This window comes from Galeopterus variegatus, unplaced genomic scaffold (genome assembly GCF_000696425.1).
Source record: "Galeopterus variegatus unplaced genomic scaffold, G_variegatus-3.0.2 Scaffold716, whole genome shotgun sequence".
NCBI classification, from domain to species: domain Eukaryota; kingdom Metazoa; phylum Chordata; class Mammalia; order Dermoptera; family Cynocephalidae; genus Galeopterus; species Galeopterus variegatus.
Genome location: NW_007726827.1, coordinates 346,070 through 369,934, shown reverse-complemented (window position 1 = coordinate 369,934; position 23,865 = coordinate 346,070). Strand labels below are relative to the sequence as shown.

Here is a 23,865-nt window from a genome sequence, read left to right as displayed (position 1 = left end):
AAGTATCCCAAAACACTTCTTTTCTGTAGTACTTAGGATTTTTCCACATATTTCTATTAACTATGAAGAAAGACTTGTTAGATAAGGTACTGCAAAGAAGCTGCTTTCCAGATTTTCACAGATCTTATGTTTCTGTATTTAAAATTAAACATGGTCTCACTGCATTAAAATTTATTTTCCTCTCTTAATAAATTAAATTTAGAAAATTCTGATTTTTCACACTCCAAAGTCAGAGACATACCATATGAAGCTACTTTGAATTTATGGGCAACGTTCAGAATTAATTACATGCTCTGGGATGTATTGTGTATTCCAGCAGGGTAAACAGCCATAAATATTTGATGGCAATGGTGATGGTGACGATAATGATGTTGATGATAATTGTGATAGTGGTGGTAGCAGTATGTCACAGCCTCTTGGCTGACAGGATCTCTTAGTGATGTTATCTATAAATGTCAAAAGGCAAAGGCTACTCGGTGCCAACCACCTTATTCCTGTCTTAGACTAGAGATGGGCTTAGTCAGTACATGAAAAACACTTCACTGTGAAGGGCAGTTAAAAACACTTCAGTGTTTTCCACATTTTCTCACATGATAGAAATGTTATTTTTGTGGAAAATAGTAATTTATTGCTGTTTATGGAAGCCTGTGTTTGAAGATCTGGGCTTTTAATCCTTGCTTCTTGGTGTTCACAACAAAAGCTTATGTTAGTTTAGTATATGTGCCACTGTGTTTCTTCCTGTTATAAAGTGTCTTAATCCAAGAAATGTGGCCAAGAACAATAAAAATGATGAAGTGAGACTTGTTCCTATATAGGAACAAACACTTTGAACCTGAGTTACACAGGAAAGCCTCCCAAGTCTAAACTCTATTTTAAGTTGTTGGAGAGGTTGTTGTTGATGAAGCTTATGAAGAAAATGGACCTCAGCAAAATAGAATAACCCAGAGTAGCAAAACTCTTGGCAACAGTACAGGCGTTGTGAATCTAACAATAGAGACCTTGGCGTAAAAGTCTCATCTCTGAGAGTTTCAGGGATAGAAGCCGCCAAAAAATGAAAGTTCTTTACAGAACTTTTTTAAAAAAAAATTTTTACAGAATTGATTGCAGAGCTTGTGGGGTGAGTGGTTTTACCTTCCTAGGGTGAAACACACCCAGCCAGGCCTGGTTTATTTGTTGGAAGCCCCTGTCTCTCCCAACCTACCAGGAGTGGGTTCTGAGAGATTGCCTGTAAAGGGGAGGGCAGTCTCTTGAACAAAATGTTATCACACCATAAAAGGAATCTGCTTTGGCTGCTTTCTCCACAGCCTGGCATCCTTTTTGGCTGCTGAACAATGTACAGAAAGAGCCAACTTCCTGATGGCTGTATAACCTGTATCCCCACATTCCTTTGGGAGTCATTCTGAGAAATAATCTTTAATCCTCAGAATATCTCTAGTTGAAGGGTTGGGGAAAGTATCCTGCACACTAAGGTTGCCTTAGAAAGCACAGATTTTATATTTTTTGTTGTGAACTAAAAATTAATTTTCATCATCTCTAAGAAATGTACCCTTTTCTTGCACAGACATTTTTCTGAAGGTCAATTGCAAGACAGTGTTTCTTCTCTCTAGAAAATGAGAATATTGATGGCGTCTTCCTAAACTGGAAAAGGGAAGAAGTTTTGCTCAATTCAGTACAAACTTGTATCCCACATTCTTTCATGAAGATCTTATCTCATTCAAAGGGAAAATGAGAATACTTTACTATATGTATAGTCTGTATACAGAGAGAGCTGGAGTTTGGTAGCTACATTGTATTTTGTGAAATGACAGATCAGCAGAAAGACCAAAACATAGTGAACTGAGTAGGAATTTGAAAGTATTATCTTAAAATTTGAAAATCCTTTATTTTTCATAGGATAGCAGAGTTGGAAGAGGCCATTGGGTCATCCGGTCCTCCTGTACAGCCAGCCACATATGGCTGAAGTTTTGCCTTTTCAAATGCTCATTGGTCATTTGTTTTCAAGGTGGAACCTAATGCCAGTGATCGCTAAAAATTTTAACCATTGGGTCATCCGGTCCTCCTGTACAGCCAGCCACATATGGCTGAAGTTTTGCCTTTTCAAGTGCTCATTGGTCATTTGTTTTCAAGGTGGAACCTAATGCCAGTGGTCGCTAAAAATTTTAATGGGTTTATAAATTATTGTGCCTGTAAAATTATGTCCATTGGCATCGGTAGCTGACAGGCTTTATTAAGTGTGAATGAGTTAATAATTGGATATTTCTTATCAGGTTCCATTACTTGACAAGACTGCCAAAGAGGATTTTTCCATTATGCACATCACCTGATCACAGATGTTTTTTAGATCAGTGTTGGTACTGAAAAAAAGAACAGAGAGACACAAAAAGGATATTATGGCTTTGATAGCCAGAGTGCTGTGAGAATTTTTTGTCCTCGTTTTCTATTCTGTGTCTGATCTAAATAGAGTTGTCAAGATCTTTGTGCTGAATATTTACTGTCTGGAAATGAGGTAAATACCAACTCCTAGTACATTATATAGATTTTTCATTTATAGTAATTCTCAAAGATTATTCTGCAAGCCCAAAGTGAACCAGCTACAAATTACATTTATTTTTCTAACTAGATAGATAAAAACCCTTTGAAACATTGCCATTTCATCAATAATCAACTTCTTGCAGTTCCTCTAAGAACACTGCAGTTTATCAAGTCTTATAACACTTGCTGTAGATAAGGAAGGGGAAATAAAAAAAAATACACATGTAAAAGAAGGTGTGGGTTTTTGTAATCATCATCAACACCACTTCTTGATAGCTAAATAGAATTTAGGCTTCACACCATCATATCTGAGCCCTTCAACAACTCTTTATTTTAGAGAGGACAGAGGAAAGTGATTTATCCCTAGGTCGTACTATTTCATAAATAACAGAAGGGAGTGGGGTATATTTCCTTGGCATTTTGTGGTTTGCTAAGCACTTTCACCTTTGTTACCTTGTTGAACACTGTCTCCATTGCATTCCATGCCCCTTAGGACAGTTTCATCATTGTGAAAATAGTTGTTAGGGAATTTTCCAGAAGGAACCTAAGTATTTAAACAAGGGAAAAGCTTTGTATTTTTAAAGTTTCTACTATGTTGGTTTCACTTTTTATTTCTAATATTGTAAATTTGTGCGTTCTTTCTTTTTATTCATTTCTTCAGAAGTTTGTTTTAATTATTATTTTTTTATTCAGCTTTTGACTTTATTGACCTGGTTCTTTATTTTCTATTTCATTAATTTCTGATTTTATCTATCATATTTCCTTTCTTCTATTTTCTTATAAGTTTATTCTTTTTCTAATTTCTAGAGTTTTGGCTATTTAGCTCAATAATTTCTAGTTATTATTCTTTTCTTATATGAGCATTTAAGGCCATGGATTTCCCTGTACATATTGCTTTAGCAGACTACTAAAAGTTTAGATTTGCAGTGTTCTTTTAATCATTCCTAAATCTTTTCTATTTACTGGTATTATTTCTTTGACCTTAAATTCCTAAGAATAGTTGTTTGAGTTATCTTTTAAAATACATTTTTAATTTCATTGCATTATCCCAGAGAACGCTTAACTGCTTGATGTAGATTCGTTAGATTGGCCAAGATTTGCTTTGTAGCCTGTGCATAATCAATTTTGTAAATATTTTACATGTGTTTGAAAACAAATATGTTCTTAGAGAGTTGTATGATAGGTTCTAGTAAATCCACTAAATCTGACATTTCAGTTTGGGGGTTCACAGCTCCTCCACTCTTAACACATTTTCTGTCTGCAAGCAGAGATAACCTGGAAGGGTATGCTTAGAATAGACACCCAGGGATCTTTTTGCCCATTTCAAAACCATTCACAATCGGTTTCCTGATAAACCAAATGATTCAAATTTTTATCACCACATATAAGAATTGTGAAGCTTCATGAACTATTTGAACAGGAGTATAGGAAGAAAAAAGCAGTGATAATTCAGCAGGAATTGCAAAATTCTTCCTTTCAGATCTTGTGTCCTAAAGTTTGAAGATCCTGTGACAGCTTGTGTGTGGGGGGGTGGAGGGTGGGCGTGACACTGAGGCAGTACCTAGCACACTTTGAGGGCAGCACATTTACTTTTTTTTTGGTCAGTTATTTCAATGGGTGATCTTCAGGGAATTTAATTAAACTGTTACGAGTCGTGGCACCTCTAGTAAATTAGTACCAAAAACAGACCACTGTGACCTCACTGCCAGGAGGATGGGACAGCCTGGGATCTTCAGCAGAGAATCCCTTTGAGCCTTTGACAGCAGTGCAGGCCTGCAGGCACTTGTTTAAAGAGGTCTCAGGTCTAGCCTGGAATCCTTTCATTCCACCTTATATGATAAGATCCATCAAGGAAGTTTCACTCTCTTTATTCCTTTGGAGTCACTGAATTTTTTAACACATCTTTAGAACCTGAGTAGGAAATATCTGCTGCTACAGCACTTTCAAAATATGTGATCAGGGGCCGAACTCGTGGCTCGCTCGGGAGAGTGCGGTGCTGGGAGCGCAGCGGCACTGGGAGCGCCGAGGACGCAAGTTCGGATCCTATATAGGGATGGCCGGTGCACTCACTGGCTGAGCGTGGTGTGGGTGACACCAAGCCAAGGGTTACGATTCCCTTACCGGTCACACACACAAAAAATATGTGATCGGTGTTTCAGGTAAGATGTAGGTGATATCAGCTTGGAGAGCTGCCTAATCTTGTTAGGGGTAAAGTTTTAGGATTCATATACATTTCATATATTATTTATTTCTTATTTTCTCCAATAAAGCAGGCACTCAGTAAATGTAGAAAATAATCAACTTGTTTTCAGCATTTGACACCATGGCACCTTCTTCCTTGGATTTGGTCACGTGCTTTCCTGGTCACTTTTCTACCTGTGTTTCTTCTTTATTCCTGTGTCTGGATGTTCCTTCTTTTCCTGTGCCTTAATGCTAGAATTCCCCAGAACTCTGGTCCTTAAATCTTCTGTCTCAGACCACATGCCTCTTGTTTCTCAAATATATTCTCCACCCTTTGACTCATTCGAGCGCTGGTCCTCATTTCTCCAATTGCAGAACATTCTATTCCTCTTAGATGTTCCATTGATTCCCCAGAGTTCAGCACGTGCTAAACTAAGCCTGTTTTCTTCATTTCCTACTTAGCATATCTTGGACCTTTGTTCCAGTTTATGCTCCTACTGTTTTTCTCCAGCACCCCAGCTTGAAATCTCAGAAATTATCTTTGACCACTTTCTTTCACCCCTTTTTACATAAATCAATCATTAACTGCTAGTCGAGCATCTCTTTTGCCTCCTGCTCAGAATTCTGTGCTCTCCTCCTCCTGTTTTCCTGGCTTACCTTCATGTTTTATTCCAGAGTACATGAGGAGAGGCTGTGTTGTGTAGAGGGAAGACCCCAGACTGATCCAAAGCCTAAGGCACACAGGATTGTTGTGAATATAAATAAAATGGTATTTGTCCAAGTGCCAACACATATATCATAACTTAGATGTAATTACTACCCAAGAAATGTTTCTTGAATTGTTGAATTAAGTTTTGTGGCATGCTATATCATCATACAAATTGCAATACAGGTTAAGAAAAGTGGTGGTGAAAGATATAGTATTTGAGTAAAATAAGTGGATTTTATAGTATCGTTGGTAGAGGTTATGCTACTGGTGTGTAAAAATGTTAGAGCAGCTAAGAAGAATCAGTTATTAGTGACTGTCAAGTTACACAATAGAAACTCTCTGAAGACTCATTTCCTTGGAAGGATGAGTAGGAAAAAGAGGGTGTACATAGACTAATAATCATGCATGTCAATCTGTATTACACAAAGATTCCTAGAAATAGATGGAGAGGCACACATCTTCAAATGAGAAACAGTAATATTCAGGCATCTTAATTTGTATTGTGAATATTTTTAATTAACTCAGTGTGCCTGGGTAAAAATTGATCTCAGTAGTCTGTGCTCATTTAAGTCTGTATTAATATCTCTTTATTTTTTCGTGTGGGGAAAAAATGTTAAAGTAAAAAAAAGTTTTTTCTTGGCTTTGGTGGGGTGGCATAAAGAAGTAATGTAGGGGTACCTTCTTGGTAGAGTCCATTCTACCTGGAACATAGCTCCAAAAAGTGGGACAATTAACTCCAGTACCCATACATCTTTCCTAGCCAGTTAATGGTGGTTTTCCTATGCGCCAGCAGCAGTGTCTACACAGTGTATTTTTCAGGACATAGGGTTCAGACCACTATAGTCTTAATATACTTAAAAACCCCAAACCTAGGTTGTTGCCTCTGAAGGTGTTTAGTCAATCAATATTCTTGCTGGTATTGGATTTTGACTTCTCTTTGAATATCCAAGTCTCCCTTGATTTTGAGCATTAAGTTTCATTTTAAAATGAAGAAAATTTAGTTTTTAGTGTACAATATAGGTCTTGTCCTTTTGGAATTGAATAACCCTCAGAACAAAGGAGAGAAAATAACTGAACAGAGCTAGTTATCAATAGTTGCCCTTTGAAATCTAACTGTAGACATTGGTAGCAGTGGTTGCTGACCGTTAGGGGAGTAAAAAAATAGAATATTTTAAGCAATGGTTTGTTTATACTCAAGAGGAGACTGATAGGCTGTTATTGTGGGAAACCAGTTCAGTTGCAGGAGCCCAAATATGGTGCAGGTATGCCAGCAGAAATGCACAGTGAGATGGCTGTTGCAGACATTTACATGAATTCTGAGTTGCTTTAGATGCTCATTTTTTGCTTCTTGCTTTTCTTCCAGTTCTCTTTTCTAAAGTTAATCCTTTACCTTCCCAAAACATGGCTTTCACGAATGTGGAATATAAAATTGATTGGTATAGCTTTCAAGAGCTGGTTCAAGATTCTGTTGAAATAATGATTCTGTGTTTCTAGTTTTACAACATTTTAAGTTTTCAAATGATTCTCACACTCAAGTTGTAGTTAGCATAATTGCTTTGAAAGTTAGATTTAAACTTGGGCTCCCAGACTTGATGCATGTATAGACTTAATCTCAAATTTCTGTCTTAAAACAATTCATGTAAAATATTATTTCTTTAGTTGTACAATTGAGCATAAACATGGTCTATATTTGATTTTAGCTTTATAACATAAAATTAAAGTTGACCAAATACCACCAGCTGACTTCAAGGCTTTTGTTGCTATTGGTGATTGTTCTAGACGTATAATGATGGTGGGAATGAAGGGGGAGGACTGGCGATGAGCGGGAGGACTCAGTCATTTGGGGAAACCAGGATGATACATTTGCCATTGTGGATTTTTCAGAATGGAACAAGCAAGAAAAAGGAAATGGTTCTCTATGGATGTTGTTCACTGTTGTGTGTGTATGAAGACAACAGTCAGGTGTCATATACAAAGCAGAAAAAAGTTACTCTGCCTTTAATGAAAGGCAAACAGGGTATGCAACAAAAAAACTTGCAAACAGAATTAGGTGAGGTATTCTGTGAAAAAAGAAACTTACTTGGCTAAAATAAAATAACTGCTTTTACTGTAGGTCAAGAGTCAAGCCGAGACAATAATATTCAAGCAAACAGTAACAGTAACTACTGCATACTTGTTAGTTCCCTTCCCTTCAGAAACTTACTTGGCTAAAATAAAATAACTGCTTTTACTGTAGGTCAAGAGTCAAGCCGAGATAATAATATTCAATCAAACAGTAACAGTAACTACTGCATACTTGTTAGTTCCCTTCCCTTGCTGAGCCTGAGGTGTCCACGCCATGAAACCTGCCCAGCTTTCTCTGTGACCCTGTAGACTCAGGCCTGTGGCATTGTCTTAATCGTTTTGTGCTGGTTAGTGATTTCACATCATTATTTCTGTTGATTATTTGAAAACCAAGTAGTAAATAGAGATGGTGATCCCTGGGTATTTATTTTTTTCCAGGGAAATGGTAGGATCCTGGAATGAGAGAAGAAGGGAGAGAAAAGGCCAATCATTTGATTGTATGTTCTAGTTTTGTTTATTCAGATTAGAAAAGCGATAACTTTGTTTTGGCCTGAAATATTATAGCCCAGTCTGGTTTTCCTCATCATGTCTCTGAGCGATCATCTTTATTTTTAATTGGTATATGTTTTCAACAAGTGAATCATTAAATCACATTTTAAAAGTGGCTGAAATTTTAGCAATTAGGAAATACAATTAATAAAATTAGTATATGAAATCCGGCTAAGCACACACGCTCTTTTTGGTCACCTGCCTATTGCTTTGCCTCATTAGTGGTTGGGTATGGTTTGATCTTTACATATGGATTTAGTGTTGGGCTGAACACTTTCACATCCATAATCTCATGTTGGGAAGGTCTTATTATCTATGTTCTATAGCCCAGAAAACAAGAGCTATTAAATGACTTACCTAAAGTCATAAGGATGATTTGTGGCCAAGATGGAATTTGAACCCAGGTCTTCTGATTCTGCAATTGGTAACCTTTCTACCACACCAAGGAGCCAATTAAGTATGTGACTCTGTTATAGAAATTTTTCTATAAATTATTTTCCACATGAGTTCCGTGTTCTGTTATCCAATGTCACTAAACATAGAGGTATATTCCAGGAGAATTTTAAAAATGTGTATTTTGCCCTGATGATAAAATCACACTTGAGAATATAACATGTCTTTGTAATCATATTTTAAGGAAAATAACCTTTTGATAAACCACTAGCCAAGATAAATTTATCCTATAAATTTAGGCTCCCAGAAATGTTTAGATTATGTTGAGCTGCCTTATTTCATCTTGAAATGAAGAAATAGACAAATAAATCTATCCAGGAGTCATTCAGCTGAAAAAGATGGATGATGAAGCATTAGCAATAAATGCAGATCTAGTACAAGCCCACTCACTGCCTTCCCTCTCTTCTCACACCCTCCCACCCCATCCTCTAACCAGACTGGGCAGGAACGGTAACCCGGGACAGTGGCCAGAAACAGTGGCAGGCTCGGCTCTGGTGAAAGCGAGAAGGCTCAGGCCACCATGACTGAATCTGTAATCTCTACTTCTAAATGGGCAGCTCTTTTCCCCCTGAAATTTACTTTTTTTTGTAATGGGTAAGCAAAAATAAATAATAAACAAAATTCTGCTTTTAGTTGTGGCTCATAAGCTAGATTGGAAAATAAATGTTGGCCATTACCTCATCAGGTATTGTATGGCCTTATTTTTAAACATTCTTTCTTTGAACAAGGGCCTGTTAACAGCACAGAGGCCTGCAGGAGACAAGTTGGGCTAGGAAGTGGATTGCAGCCCGAGGCACTTATTTGCTTAAGAAAAATTGCTGCCAGATGACTGGTTTCAAAAAGCTGAGGCTGCTGGTGTGGTCTTTAGTGGGTAGAGGATTAAAGGGAATGCAGTTTCTCTTTTCTTTCATAAATATTTTCTGGAGAGCTAATGGGTTTCTGTGTGCATGTGTATTTCCTTTTTCTATTGGGGAAATGACAAGTAATACAGGAACATCCTGTGATAAAATACATGAAATAGAGGCTGATGGAACAGCTGGATGAAGTAGAGAGAATGTGCCCCAGGTCTACGGCATGCTGTATTGTGACTAATTCTTGGTATCGTGGATTTTCATGTCTACCAGTGATTAACTACAGTGTGAATGAGGAATGGACAGGACTTAAATAGGAGATAGGTTATTCCATCAGCAGCTTTTAATGTAAAAAAAAATTCATTCCCATCAAAGAGACCATGACTGCTTTCACAAGCTTAAATTTTATTTTATTTTATTTTAAGTTAATACACACCCTAGAAGAATTCCAGTGAGAATAAACCCACATAATTTCAAACATTCATGTGTCTGAATAAGCAGAGCCTTCTATGCATTGCTTAAAATGCTGTGATAAACAACTCTCCCAATTCCTTATCTGCTTATCTAGTTAGATGCCGGCATCAAAGCAGTGAGACTGGGAAGAATTTAATTCTCAGTTTTCAAGCAAAGAAATGTAGGAAAGATCTCAACATGTAATGGTTAGTTCTGCGAAAAATGGGAGTATAGAAATTTCTGAAAACACTAATCTTTGTTCCCATTGTCTTTCCTTCAAAAGGAAGTTTAAATATGGCTCCAAAATAATGGAATTGCCTTATCAACATTATTATTATTATTATTATTTTTTGACCAGTAAGGGTATCACAACCCTTGGCATGGTGTGGTCCGCACCACGCTCAGCCAGTGAGCGCACCGGCCATCCCTATATAGGATCCAAACCCGCGGCCTCGGCGCTACCAGCGCTGCACTCTCCCGAGTGAGCCATGGGTCCGGCCCCTTATCAACATTATTTACCAATCCTTGTTTAATGAAGTTGCACATGAATAAATATTTTATAACCACAAATTATATTTCAAATTATTTACTTGCCACATTTTAAGAAACTGAATTCTCTTTTCTGGAGGTAGAGTCTAAGGAGACTTTTTTGGAGCTTGAAGAAAGCCCTGTTGGGGTAGAACCAATGTAATGGGTTGAATTATGTTCCCCCCAAACTCACTGAAGCTTGAATTGTGTCCCCCAAGTTTTATGTATTAGAAACTTGGTCCTCACTGTGACTGTTAAGAGGGTGGAAAATCCTATTATGGTAATTGAAAGGTGGAGCCTTGAAGAAGTGATTAGATTGTAGGATCATGACATAGTGAATGGATTAAGAATGGTCGTCAAGGGAGTGGTTCTCAGGGCTTTAAGAGAGAGGACAGTCTCTCTGTGCTCTCTCTGCTCTGCCGCCTTGCAATGTGAGACCCCTGGGTCACTGTCATCACCACCACCAGATGGACTTTGGACTTCCCAGCCTCAGAAAGTGTAAGCGATAGGGCTGGCCCGGTGCGCCGCTTGGGAAGCGCGGCGGCGCTCCTGTCCGAGGGTTCGGATCCCACATGCAGACCGGCTCCCGCTCACTGGCTGAGCGAGGCGCGGGAGCAACACCGAGGCTTGCAATCCCGTTGCCGGTCCCCAGTCCGGTACGGGGGCAACACTGAGGGTTGCGATCCGTTGCCGGACACGGAAAAAAGACAAAAAGACAAAAAAAAAAAAAGAAAGTGTAAGCGATAAATTTTGTTTTCTTTATAAATTACCCAGGTCCATGTATTTTGTTATAAGCAACAGAAACAGACTAATACAACCAGGAAGACCCCTCATCCAGCCAACAGAGCCCCACTGGGCCTGTGGGGGAGAGAGGGCAGCAGGAGGGATGAGGGAGGACAGAAAGACAGGCTGGTAGCCCTAGTTCCCCCTTCTCTGTCCCCAGAGACCAGGAGAGAGTGCCAGTGCCAGCCCATTACCCTTGTCCTCTCCATCCTTGAACCAGGGAATTGAATAGCCAACTGGTCCAGTGTCAGGAATCCCCAGACGGACTCTCAGCCTCCTCCCTGCATCTGCTGGACCTCCTTAGAGAGAGCTCTTCTCCTTCTGCCCCTTTCTGAAAATAGCTTTCTCTGCAGATCTGGGCAGTGGAGATGAGACATGGCTGTATCTTTTCTCACTACAACCTAGTTACCTGGGCACTGGGAGCCTGGCGTAGGAGAGCTGTGAGGGCGTTGACAGGAGAGTGCCCAGAGGGGAAAGGTTCTTTCCACAGAGCAGCTCCTGCTTTTTCGGTGTGCATCAGTTCAAGATGCCTTTTGGCTAACTTTTAAAGGTTTTTGTAAAACTTTTAACTGAAATATAACGTGCATACAGAAAGTGCACTCGGTGGATTTTCACAAATAGAAACACCCATGTAATGAGCATCCAGATCAAGTTTATCTTTTCATCATGACTTTCTTTCCTGATTGTAAAAGCACTTGTAGGAATTTTGGAAAGTACAGCAAAGTATAGTAAAGAAAACCAAAACCAGTTATTGTACCTATACCCCCAAATGACCACTGATTATATTTTGGTGTGTTTCCAGTCTGTCTGTCTTGTAGGAATTTTGGAAAGTACAGCAAAGTATAGTAAAGAAAACCAAAACCAGTTATTGTACGTATACCCCCAAATGACCACTGATTATATTTTGGTGTGTTTCTAGTCTGTCTGTTTCCCCGCCTTGCTTATACAGATATATGTGTGCTGTAAGTGCACGCACACAGGACACATCCTCTATAACTGTATGAATGTGTGCACATACACACAGAAGTTTTAATAGTTGCAATAAAATGAAATACAGAATTTTAGATTTTTCACTGTTTGGCTGTTGGCTTCATCAGTAGAACGGCAGGGAAAGAAAGTCAGGGAAATGGAAAACCATCTGTCTCCTCACTTGGGAGCAAAAAAAAGGGCTTCTTGTTGGGGGAGAGGTTGAAATAAATGGCTAGCGTAAAAATATGGATGATTCATAGATTTCATTTATCCCCTATATTTCCATCTTTCAGAAAACTGAGCATTAATGATAGAAAGTTCAAAGACCTCTGGGTAGAGGATCTCTTCAGCAGAAGTGAGACCTCAACTCAGACTTTTTTGGCTACTCTATTGAACCAATCCCCTTCTGGGCTCCAGTTTTACTTTGCCAGAAAGCAACTTTACTTTTTTCTTTCAATTAGGTCTCTTCCAGATACCAAAACAGACTAAAACTGTATCTCCTCTTGTTTTAACAAAAGGAAGTTGAGCCAAAACATTGGAAATTGGCCCAGCGGTTTTTGTGAGTTGCAGCAAAATTATCTTCCTTGTCACCACTCAAATGGACAGAACGATGCTTTCGTCCTGGTTGAGTCTCCTGCACACACTGTTAGGAGAGAACTGTTGGCACCAGGGTCCCATTGCTGTTGGTTGTGCAGGCTGTGCTGTTCATCTGTCTCCTGGCTGGCCAAGGGCTCAGCCTCTGCAGAGAGCTGGATGACATTCTTGTGTTGGGAAAAGTTGTCTCCCTCAGAACTGCCCAGGCCTTTCCTTTTTAAAAGTATATTTTGTTGCCTTACACACTTGTAACTTGAGTTATTACAGAGACAGGAAATGTATTGGAGTCTTTGTATTTGTAAAATGTCTTCTAAGGTCATTCTTTTTTCTTTCCTTGTTGAAAACGTGTTCACCGGCAGGATGAAGTGGGCTTTCTGTTTACGTGTGTTCTTGTTGTATTGTCTTTGCAGTCGAAATCAGCTGTCCTCCCTGCCCGCCTGCCTGTGTGGTCTGCCTCTCAAAGTCTTAATCGCAAGTAACAACAAACTTGGATCACTGCCGGAAGAGATGGGTCAGCTCAAACAGTTAATGGAGTTGGTATGTTACTGTTTTTAAGATGCTCTTTTTTGTTTGTTGACTGATGGTGGCCTATCAAGGTATCCAGGAAGACTTTTCGCTGCAGTTGGACGAGAAGGAGCCTAAGTTGTTTAAGGGAAGTATATGATAAAGGCATTAAGTGAGGAGAGGACTTCGGCTTTGCTGTGACAGGCACAGTTCCTGAAATTTACAGGTTTCCTATAGCTTACAGTTCTTGGAGTTTACAGGATTGACAATTCCTGAAATTTACAGGTTATCATATTATAGTTAGATAATTTTTTCAGATTAACTATAAATTTATGAAAAATTATGGCTAAAATATTATGGCAAAGTAATCTATCAATAAGTTAGTAGGCCACACTTTAAAAAGGTATAGAAATAAATCAGAAAATCAAAAGAGCAGAATGCTCTGATTCTGTAAAAATTTTAAAAAATCATTGTTCCAAATCGATGTAACTTTAGAATGTGACCATATCCCCAGGGATAAAAAAGAACAAGTTACAGAGACAGGTTACACGTGTGTGCCTGAGGCCAAGATACACTGTTCTAGTTCAGCTCTTTCACTTCTAATTTAATTATTCACCATGGTTTTAAAATGGGGAAGAATGAATCCTTTCTAGGCTTCTGCTGAGCTAAGAGGGGTGAATGAAGAGGCAGGAGTGAGCAATCAGGCTAAAACATAATAGTCATAGCATATTCTCCAAGCAAGCTTTTATTCCACTCTGACCTTGTGTCATGCACAGCGTCTGTGTGATTAGAAGAGTGTGAAGGACATAGCACCTGCCCTCGAGTAGCCTCCAGCCTAAACCGTTGACGGCTGGTAAGTTTTGTCTTGTGTGCTGACTCCTTTGGGGCCACCTGGAGCAGCATGGTGATAGCCTGTGAGGCCCAGATAGGGAGTGCTGTGATCACCTAGTCCTGTCTGCAGCGGGAAATGGCAGCACCTATGTCACATATGTCTTCACTCTGACTCTAGTATAGAAATGAGTAATTGTTACGTAAAGGCATTAGAGCTATAAAAAGTATCTTTTTCAGACAGTGATAGCACTGTCTGAAACCCATTCCAACTAGCTCACACCAAAAGACAGGGCTCGTTTTAAGGATGCAGGGGTCTGTCTGTTGGATCACTCAGTGTCAGGACATTTGGTCATGGACTGTGAGTGATGAGAACGAGACACTGGACAGTTGCCTGGGACCATGCAGCAGTTTGTCTTCCTACTCAGCTTTCTCTGCTTCTCCATTCGGTAGCAGAGGTTGCCTAGCCCACAGATGCCAAGTTTAAATGTCCTCCCAGCTAAAGCACTGAACAGAGATCTGTTAGCATCTGTTGGCCCTGGTTCCCGACAGGCAAGATCTGGGTCTGATGTCCTCCCTTGACCCAGTTAGCTGTTCCCAAGACAAATGGTCACATTGCCTCTACATGCTGCCACTACAGGGGCAATTCTGGAAGAAGACAGATAGTAATGTAGGCACTCCCTGTCTCTCCCCCCTACAAAGTTTCTGTTATAAGCACTATGCACATGAGGTAGGGAAAGACCAATTCAGTCTTGGGATTGAGAAAGGTTTGCAAAAGAAGAGACCTCTGAGAGGCCCCTTAGATAAGTCTGTGTGGTGTTTCCTAGATGGAAAGAAGAAGGCGGGGATGGGGAGAGCATTCAAGGCCAGAGGGACAGCTTGTCCAAAGGCAAGATGGCCCTGCTAGCACGTGGCATGCTTGGGGAGTGGGAAGCAGCGTGGTCCTGCTGGAGTCTGGGGAGAATGGGGCCAGCTCTTCCGTCCTCACACCCTCTGCCTTAGCTTTAGGCCACCATCAGCTCCTTCACAGGCCAGTAGAGGCTCTCCGTAGTGTGGCTCCTGCTCACCTCTCAGGTTCATTTCTTGCCGCCGGCCCCTCCACCCTCTAAGTTGCAGCCTTCAGGGAATGCACCTTGTCATTCTCCCTTCTGTGCTTGTGCACATGTCACTCTTTCTACATGGGCTGCTTCTTCCTTCCCCTCCTTTCTTGGTCAGTTCTTAACCAAGTTAGATGTCACTTCCATTAAAAAGCCTTCCCAGCGCCTCCAAACCTGAGTTAGATGCTCCTAAGCCAAGCAGCCTGTACTTATCCCTGAATTTTCATAGAATCACAGTTGTTTTCTTACTTGGCTTTCTGTGTGCCGGCTCCCCCCACACCCTGAAAGCTGCTTGAGGACAGGAACTTCATCTAACTTGCTGTTGAATCCTGGATGCCTGACATGTGATAGGCACCCAGTAGTGCTTGCTGACTGTTGTTACTGAATGCTGGAAAGTGGACCTAGAAAGATGGGTGGGGCAGGCTGTGGAGCCCTTCAGGTGCTGTGCCTGGGTGGGGCTGGAGTGGGGACACTATCTTGCAGTCCAAGTAATTCAGAAGGTGCCATTTTAACTGGCTCCATGAAATAAAAAGTATAGAATAATGTTTTGGATGAAACTGATAGTCATATGCTGCTTTTTTTTTTAATGTTTCCTTTAGGAGTCTGATAAGCCACAGAATTCATGGTTGCTAAAATTTGGATTAGGTCTTGCAAATACAATACAAATAAAATTTTTTTAAAAAATAGACTTTATTTTTTAGAGCAGTTTTAGATTTACAGCAAAATTGAGAGGACAGTACAGAGATTTGCCATGGACCTCTTGTCCTCACACATGCACAGCCTCCCCCATTGTCAACATCCCGCACCACAGTTACAATTGATGAACCCACGTTGACACTCCATTATTACCCAGAGTCCATAGTTTACTTTAGGGTTCATTCTTGGTGTTGTCCATTCCATGGGTTTGGACAAATGTATAATGACATATATTCACCATTATATTATTATACAGAGTATTTTCAGTGCCCTAAAAATCCTCCGTTCTCTGCCTATTCATCCCTCCCTCCACCCTAACCCCTGGCAACCACTGATCTATTTGCCGTCTCCATAGTTTTGACTTTTCTAGAGTGTCACATAGTTGGAATCATACGATATGTATGTATGTATGTAGCCTTTTCAGATTGGCTTCTTTCACTTAGTAATATGCATCTAAGATTCCACCATGTCGTTTCATGGCTTGATAGCTCATTTCTTTTTAGCACTGAGTAATATTCCATTGTCTGGATATACCACAGTTTATTTATGCATTTCGCTACTGAAGGACTACTTGATGGCTTTCAAGTTTTGGCAATTATGACAAAGTTTTTTTTTCCTATCTCTTGGGTTCCTATGCAGATGGGGAGCACACTGATGGGGTCAGTCCTCTGGAACCTTTTGGCAGCTGATGTGTGTTTCTGTCCCACTGAACCCTGGGCTTAAGTGACACCATGTACTGTCCATCAGCTGTGCTGCTAGAGATCTGGACCAGCTCATCAGCTAGCAGGTGGTATGTGTGCTGAGCTCTGGAGCCAGCCCCACACTAGAGCAGGACTTTGCTCAAATACTCTTCGTCAGCTGCAGGGCTGGCACGTGTAGAACAGTGCTGGTTTCAACCCCAGGACACACGAGCTGCTGGGTGGTTTAAGGGGCACCCCAAGCTTTCTTTGGTACCCTGTCCTGAGCCCAGCTCTAGCGAGGGCTGCCTGCACCTTAGATACTGCCCTGTCATCACCTGGTCCTTATGCATTTTTTCCCACCAGCAATAACTATTGAACCCTCAAGTCCTAGAATATTAGAGCCACAGGGGATTGAAAAGGCATCTAGTCCAAGCTCTTGACATCTTGCAATGAAGAAACCAAGTCAAAGAGACAGTGGGCAACGTATGGGAGGGTCACCCGGGTGTGGCTAAGTTGTAACCTAAGCTGAGACATCCTCACCCACCACTGTCCAGGGGAAATATAATGTAAGCAGCAAATATGATTTTAAATGGACTAGTAGCCATATTTAAGAAAGTAAAGAGAAGCAAGTGCAATTAATTTTAATATTTTTTTAACCCCAAATATCCAAAGTAGTGTTACTTAACACATATACAGTATAAAACACATTAATGAAATATTTTACATTCTTTTTCTATCTTAAGTCTTTGAAATCCAGTGTGTATTTTACACTGACAACACGTCATAGCTGGGACTAGCCACATTGCTGGGGCTCAGCAGCCACACGTGGCTTGTGGCCACCCCGCTGGACACGACCACTCTATAGCCTGTGCTTTTTCTGCTTTACTGCCCCCTGTGTATGAGCAAGCACAATCTTTGTAAAAAGCATTTATCTGTGAAGTTGGTAAAAATTTAATGAGTTACCATTATTTAACTACAGGGAGGGACTGGTCTCGCTTAAGGTCACAGACTAAAAAAAGATTATTTTCCATTCATTCTTATTTATCTTTCATATCTTTTTGCTTAAAATAGTAGTGTTGCTATAGGTAACCACGTCAGATATTTTTAGTTATCAATTGGGGAAAAAATTTCCCAGGGGAGCTTGAAGTAATTCTAGTATTACAGTGGGAGGCTTCTGTTTTGCAGTCACATAATAAGCAATCTGTTGAAATATTTGGGAACTTCCCAGGCATTCAAAATACCTGAAGCCGGGCCGGCCCTGTGGCGCACTCGGGAGTGTACGGGGATGGGAGCGAAGTGACGCTCCCGCCTCGGGTTCGGATCTTATATAGGACTGGCCAGTGCACTCACTGGCTGAGCGCGGTGCGGGCGACACCACACCAAGGGTTGTGATCCCCTTACCGGTCACGAAAAAGGCACAAAAAAAAAAAAAAAAAAAAATACCTGAAGCCACCTAGTGCTTCAGTGCTGATAAAATCTCTAAGTTTATTAGGATCTAAGCATTTTTTATTAACTGTTTGGGAAGAAATTTTTAAAAATTTGTCACATCAGACTGAGAGTATCCCAAATTGCGTTGTACACTCTCCTTTCCTGCAGGTGTGAACAAACATTCCAGAGTCAGCATTCACTTAAAAAAACAGAAGGAAAAACACTGTAGCCCTCTAAAAGAAAACAGTTCTCTTCCCTAATTTTTGAAAGGAGTTAGAGTTGGAAAATAATTTCTGACATTTTAAAATATATCACAATTATCTGAGAATCTTAAAACAGAAAATCATTCCATTCGGTCATTGGCTTGTCCAGCCATTTGAGATTGTATAAGGAATATTGAAAAGCAGATATTCCTCCTCCAAAGAAGCCTCTAAGAGGCACCACTGAAACATCTTTTTCTTGAATCAGCAAGAGTGACCATGTTGTATTTCTACATTATTGTAGATGCAAGAGAATTTTTGGAATCTTAGCTCTACGGAGCTGGCCCCTCCAGGGTCATTTCTCCTGGGAATGATCTAGAACTTTCTGACTTCCTTGGCCACACATTGACTTCCATACCTTCTGTCACCTCACAGTTATAGCTGTATATGTATGTTGCTTTGTAACTGTCTCTGTCTGTGTGTGCCTTCTATAAGGGGAAGAGATAAAGCACTAGCATTTACTGAGCACTTACTGTATATCAGGCATTCTGCTAGGAACATGATGTATATCATTTAATATAGGCTTGAAAATAATCCAACAAGGAGGTATCATGTTTACATTTTACAGACAGGTTCCCGTTTTGGAATTACTTACACAAAGCCATCAGGCTACGAAGTGGTGGAGCTGGGGTAAAAACTAGCTTTGTCTGATTGAAGTCTGCACCATAGTGCAGCCACTGTCTCCTCCTCTAGACTCCTCTAGTCCTCATGGAAATGGACTGTGATTTTTTTCCTTTGGAGTTCTTTGATTCAACTTTCCCCTTAAAGTTGAGGTGGCCACAAACAGCTGAAAGTGAATTGGCGAATGTTACAAAAAAGTGTGTGGCAGAAATGGTCACCGTCTCTAAGAAAATTCTGTTACTCTGGAGCCAACAGTCAGGCCGTGGGTCTGTAGACTTCTCTTGGGTTAACTAAACCTCACTTTGCTCATTAAAACCTTGTTAACTTATAGAAACATGTTTCTCTTACTGTGAAAAAGATCATGCCAGAAGGATAAGGTATATTTGGTAAGGGGTGCTGAATAAATGTCATATGTTATAACTAACAGACAGCTGTGAAGACAAACACACTGAGTTAGAACTGAGAGTCTTTCATTTATGAGGCATTTGCCAAAGATCTGAGAGTTTTCTCCTTGGTTCTCTTTGCATGGTGACATGCTAGGGTCCAGAGATGGTCTGTCTCGTTTGTTTTTTCTCAAGTCTGCCCTCCCCCAACTCACATGTAAAAATCATGTCTTCTAGCTCTTACCTTCATGTGAGAGAATACAATATCACTGACTTAAAAACCTGCTTTTAGAATCAGAAGGCTCACGAGGCTTAGCTCAAGTAATAACTAGTTGGAAGGTGCATTTCCTGGCCTTGACTAGACATGCAATTTTTTACTCTGTTTTCATGAAATGTTTGGTTGTGTGGAGAGTTTGAATTCAAGGACTGATTGTAAACACATGATGTACTGAGCATCTTCTGAGGAAAATCCCTTCTTCATTATTTTTATGCATAGCATTCCAATCTCTGAGGTAGGTATAGTGGAAATGTAAATTCATGTGTCCACCCTAATCATTCGTCCACCGTGGTCTCTGGAGATGCCTCCTAACCTCTCTGGTTTCTGTGGGACAGTTGGAATCCCAGAGCTTGCTCAGTGCCCTTTCTGTTGCTTCTATTTCTGCCTGCCTTTGAAGAGCAGCGGTATAGGACATGTGTTTGTGCCATGCGGAGGGGTGTGGAGTAGAGTTTTACACTGGAAAGAAACACTAGTGTTGAGAGGTGATGATTTATCATACCAGAGGTTGCTTGAAAAGTTTCGAGTTTAAACAAATATACTGATTTTTCTTTTTTTTTTTGAAAGTTATGACCACAGGCATTGAGGTTTTTTTTATTGCTATGGAATCAAAATTGACATTGCTAAGTTAAGTATCTATGTTTCAACCAAAGTCTTTTCATTATTTCTGATGTAGTAAATGGATTTTCCTGATGTTGGAGGAAAATTAGAATTATTTAATCCTCACCTCTTTTCATATAGGCTCAGAGAGGTTAAGACCTAAAGTTACACAGCAAATCATACAAAAGGCCTCCCACAAAAGGGCATGATTGCTTCAGGGGAGCGTAGTGTTAATAGCTTGCATTTCCTGTCAGAATAGTTGTATCTCCGTCAGTTAAATAAAGAGCTAGATTTATCATAAAAATATGACTTACACAATAGTATCACCACACCAAGTTTTTGAAAACCTGAGAGTCAGAGAAAGATCACTTGTGAGAATACCACCTGTAATTCCACATGTGGCCTTGTCTCGCTGGAACTCTTCAGTAACCAAGATCATCGCAACACAGTATTTATGTTGGTTTTCATTAGACCTCACTCCTTAAAAAAAAAACAAACTAGTAGTCTTTTTTACAATATTGTTTTCTGAAAGTGAGCATTATCTAGCTTAATAATTCCTGAACTTATTCTGATATGTTAAATCCTGGTCGTTTTTGCATTCTGAAGGTAAGTTAGCACCTAGCACTTTATAACAAAAATGTACTAACCTCCAGCATGCATTTAACACTTTTAGGGACTTCTTTTATCATAATGAGAATCTTAGTTTCCAAACATTTCTTTTGGTTACCTAAAAATGTGACGATTAATGCAGTGGAAAAGTAAGTATATTTTAAGTCATAGTCAGAATTCTCTATTTTGTTTTTTATTTAAATGACAAAGTTCGACTGGTTGGTCCATGAAGAATGTAAGCTTGAGTATTTATATTATTATAATTAGATTCATTTCTATATCAAAAAAATAGAATCAGTAAATATTTATGACAGATACTCATGATGATTGTTTTTGATCTACCTGTATATTTGTAATATTATAACACTAATTATATGGTAGTTTGATTTCACTGAAGCTTGGAATAAATATTCTTTAAGACATAGCTAAGGGCTAATAGAAAATTCAGAAGGGATTTATTTGATTATTATAATAAGTAACTGAATCTGGAATATATAACCTGATAAATTCTCACTAATTGCAGAAATGTGAGGCATTAGTATTATTTATTTTTTAAATTTATTTTCCTAAATCTTATCTTCTTTAAATAACTCTCCTCTCAAAAAATCCATAACTTATCTTACCCAAAATTGGACAGAAATGTTCTAGAGAACAGGATCATTCTAGGAATATTGCTTTTATATTTTATTTAATTTTTATTGAGCATAATTGATTGTACATATTTGGGGGGTGCAGTGTTGACTATCATCATGTGTGTGCTTTTATATTTTAAAAACTGAATCATCCCCAGACACCTAGACTATTACCTCCTTTTTCTTCCTCCTCATCCCCCAGCTAATTAAGACATAATTACCCATGGGGCTTTATGAAAATGAGTTACGATGAAATTCATAACCTCTTTAAAATTTGTCAAGGTTCACTGACTTCTGGGGAATAGAGTTTTGCACTATTTTCTACAATATTGGTTATATAATAGTGAAAAGTCTTTATCTTGCTTTGATGCTAGATCTGCCTGGGCATTTTTTCCCCATTATTTGATCAGGACAGAAAGTAAGTGACAACAGTACAGAGTACTTTTAAAATAATTTGACCTTCACCATATACCCTTCAAAATGTGAATGGACAATTGGACTTTGTGCTTCTAATTGTCTACAGATGTTCTGTCCTGTAAGTCAGAAGGACAAACTTGTTTTTATCATTATGTAAAGTTTCTTTCTTTCTTTCTTTCTTTCTTTTTTTTTTTTTTTTAAGTAAATCGCAGAAGGACAAACTTGTTTTTATCATTATGTAAAGTTTCTTTCTTTCTTTCTTTCTTTCTTTCTTTTTTTTTTTTTTTTTTAAGTAAATCGGGCAACTGTTTTCCCTGCTTGTAAATAAGTACTTAAATATAGCTGGGGGGAGTTGATTTTCTTTGGTAAAACCACTATGTTAGAAATATATGTTGGAAAAAAATTACCTTATATTTAGGGAAACAGCATGCCTTGGTTTCATGGCTAACCCAGGGATGATCAGCAAAGAGCTAGGTTAACATTTCACAATAAAAAATGGAATAAGGCTGAGTTTCATCTCAGGAGATTCCACACTTGAAAATGCTGCCTAAATGTATTGGTTATCTTTTTGCTTCCACCTGGCCCTTTCCTTATTTTTTAAGAAGAAAGATTTTTCTGAAAAATTATGTCCTTGAAATTTCTGAAAATTGTTTCACATTGAAAATCTGTGATTTCTATGATCTGCAAAAGCGTCTTTCTTGTGCTGATAATTATGCTTATAAAAACTTATTTTAGATGCTAATAACATATGTCTGTCTACGGATGGAAAATAATTCCCAGTAATTCTTCCCCACAACCCCACCTCCACCCACCAACAACATCAACAAAGCAACTGTGCATGATTATGAGTCCAGTAGAATGATTTGATTTCATGTATTTCTAGGGCTTACCTGTGTACCATTTGCATGAGGGCTCTTTTAAAATAGGATGCAATGGGCCTCTTGGGTATTCGACAGTTAGATAAGGCAAAGAAAGATAAAGCTTCCACTGAGAGGATTTGTTTGTTGACCTCTGTGACTGACGGGATGCACAGTAATTGGGAAAAGATGGAATTTCAGTGTTCATTTCTCGTATGTGGAAATATATCCAGAAAGTCAGAGTGATTTGTGACTCAGCAAGGGGCTGAGATGATGGGACAAATCTCTGCACCTCCTAATTCTGTAATTAGTTCCTTAGACTTTTCGGTCTCTGCCGATATGCTTGTGGAAGGTTTTTTTGTTTTGTTTTTGTTTTAAACACCGGGGATGTTTTTCTTAAAATCGTGTGTGACTTTTCTGGGCCAGGGTTGATGTAGCAACAGCAGCTTGGGGGTGCTGCCACTGGACACCTGGTGTTCTTCACCCCTTGCCCCACAGGCAGCCATCAGACAGCCGAGTACAGAAAAGCCACGATGGTGAGGACACTGCGTACACTCAGCCTGCATAGATCTCAGCTTTGTTCCCTTTCATCAGGAGAGGTGTTGTGGCTCTTCATCCAGTGGTATCCATTGAGCCCCCTCTTGACCATGACAGGTGGGCAGGTCACCTGAGGATTTTTAGAGGAGGTGAGGTTAGAGGGCAGCGATTCACTTCCTGTGGATCGCTCTGGTCCAACACAGAGCCCAGGGGGCTTCAGAAGATCTGTCAGTGTGTTCATCTCATCTGAATGAAGAAGTAGATTTCTAAAATGATACTTTGTTGCCTTCTAAGGTGAAAGGGGGAAATTTTTGTAGGTTCAAAAGTGAAGTGGAATAGTTAGCGACTTGACCTCACATTCATAGCCCAAATATATCTTTGGTTCCATGATACCAAGAGGGGCCTGCACGGTATTTAGGTATGTATGTCGGAGCATCCTAGGGTCCCAGCCATGAAGCAGAAGGAACCACAGTATTATGGAGTGCCAATATAGATGGCTTTTGGAAGTTTCATCCAACGTTTATTGATCCCTCACTTTATACCTGGTACTCTGCTAGGCACCAAGAGGGTGGAGTGGATAAGCCGGGGTCCCTCCCACCTAGGAGCACACAGGCTTAAAGGGGAAAGCAAACATGTGAGCAAATGAATTACAGTGACACACCATCTACAGGACCACAAAGAAAAAGTGGTCAGTCTCCCTGGGTGTTGGATCAGAGTGGGAAAGGTGGGGGAAGCCCCAGGAAAGGTTTCAAAGAGGAGGTTGAGACTTGAATTAA

At 39.7% G+C, this 23,865-nt stretch overlaps 1 protein-coding gene across 4 annotated transcripts in view; it reads left to right on the top strand.

Moving 5' to 3' along the window:
• Window positions 1-23,865, top strand: part of LRCH1 (leucine-rich repeats and calponin homology (CH) domain containing 1) — a 208,366-nt gene that overhangs the window by 105,482 nt on the left and 79,019 nt on the right. For all 4 annotated transcript variants that reach the window (XM_008571768.1, XM_008571765.1, XM_008571767.1 and 1 more), the window contains exon 3: window positions 13,077-13,203. In XM_008571768.1, the coding sequence (XP_008569990.1) occupies window positions 13,077-13,203 (127 nt within the window). The remainder of the gene's footprint in view (window positions 1-13,076; window positions 13,204-23,865) is intronic.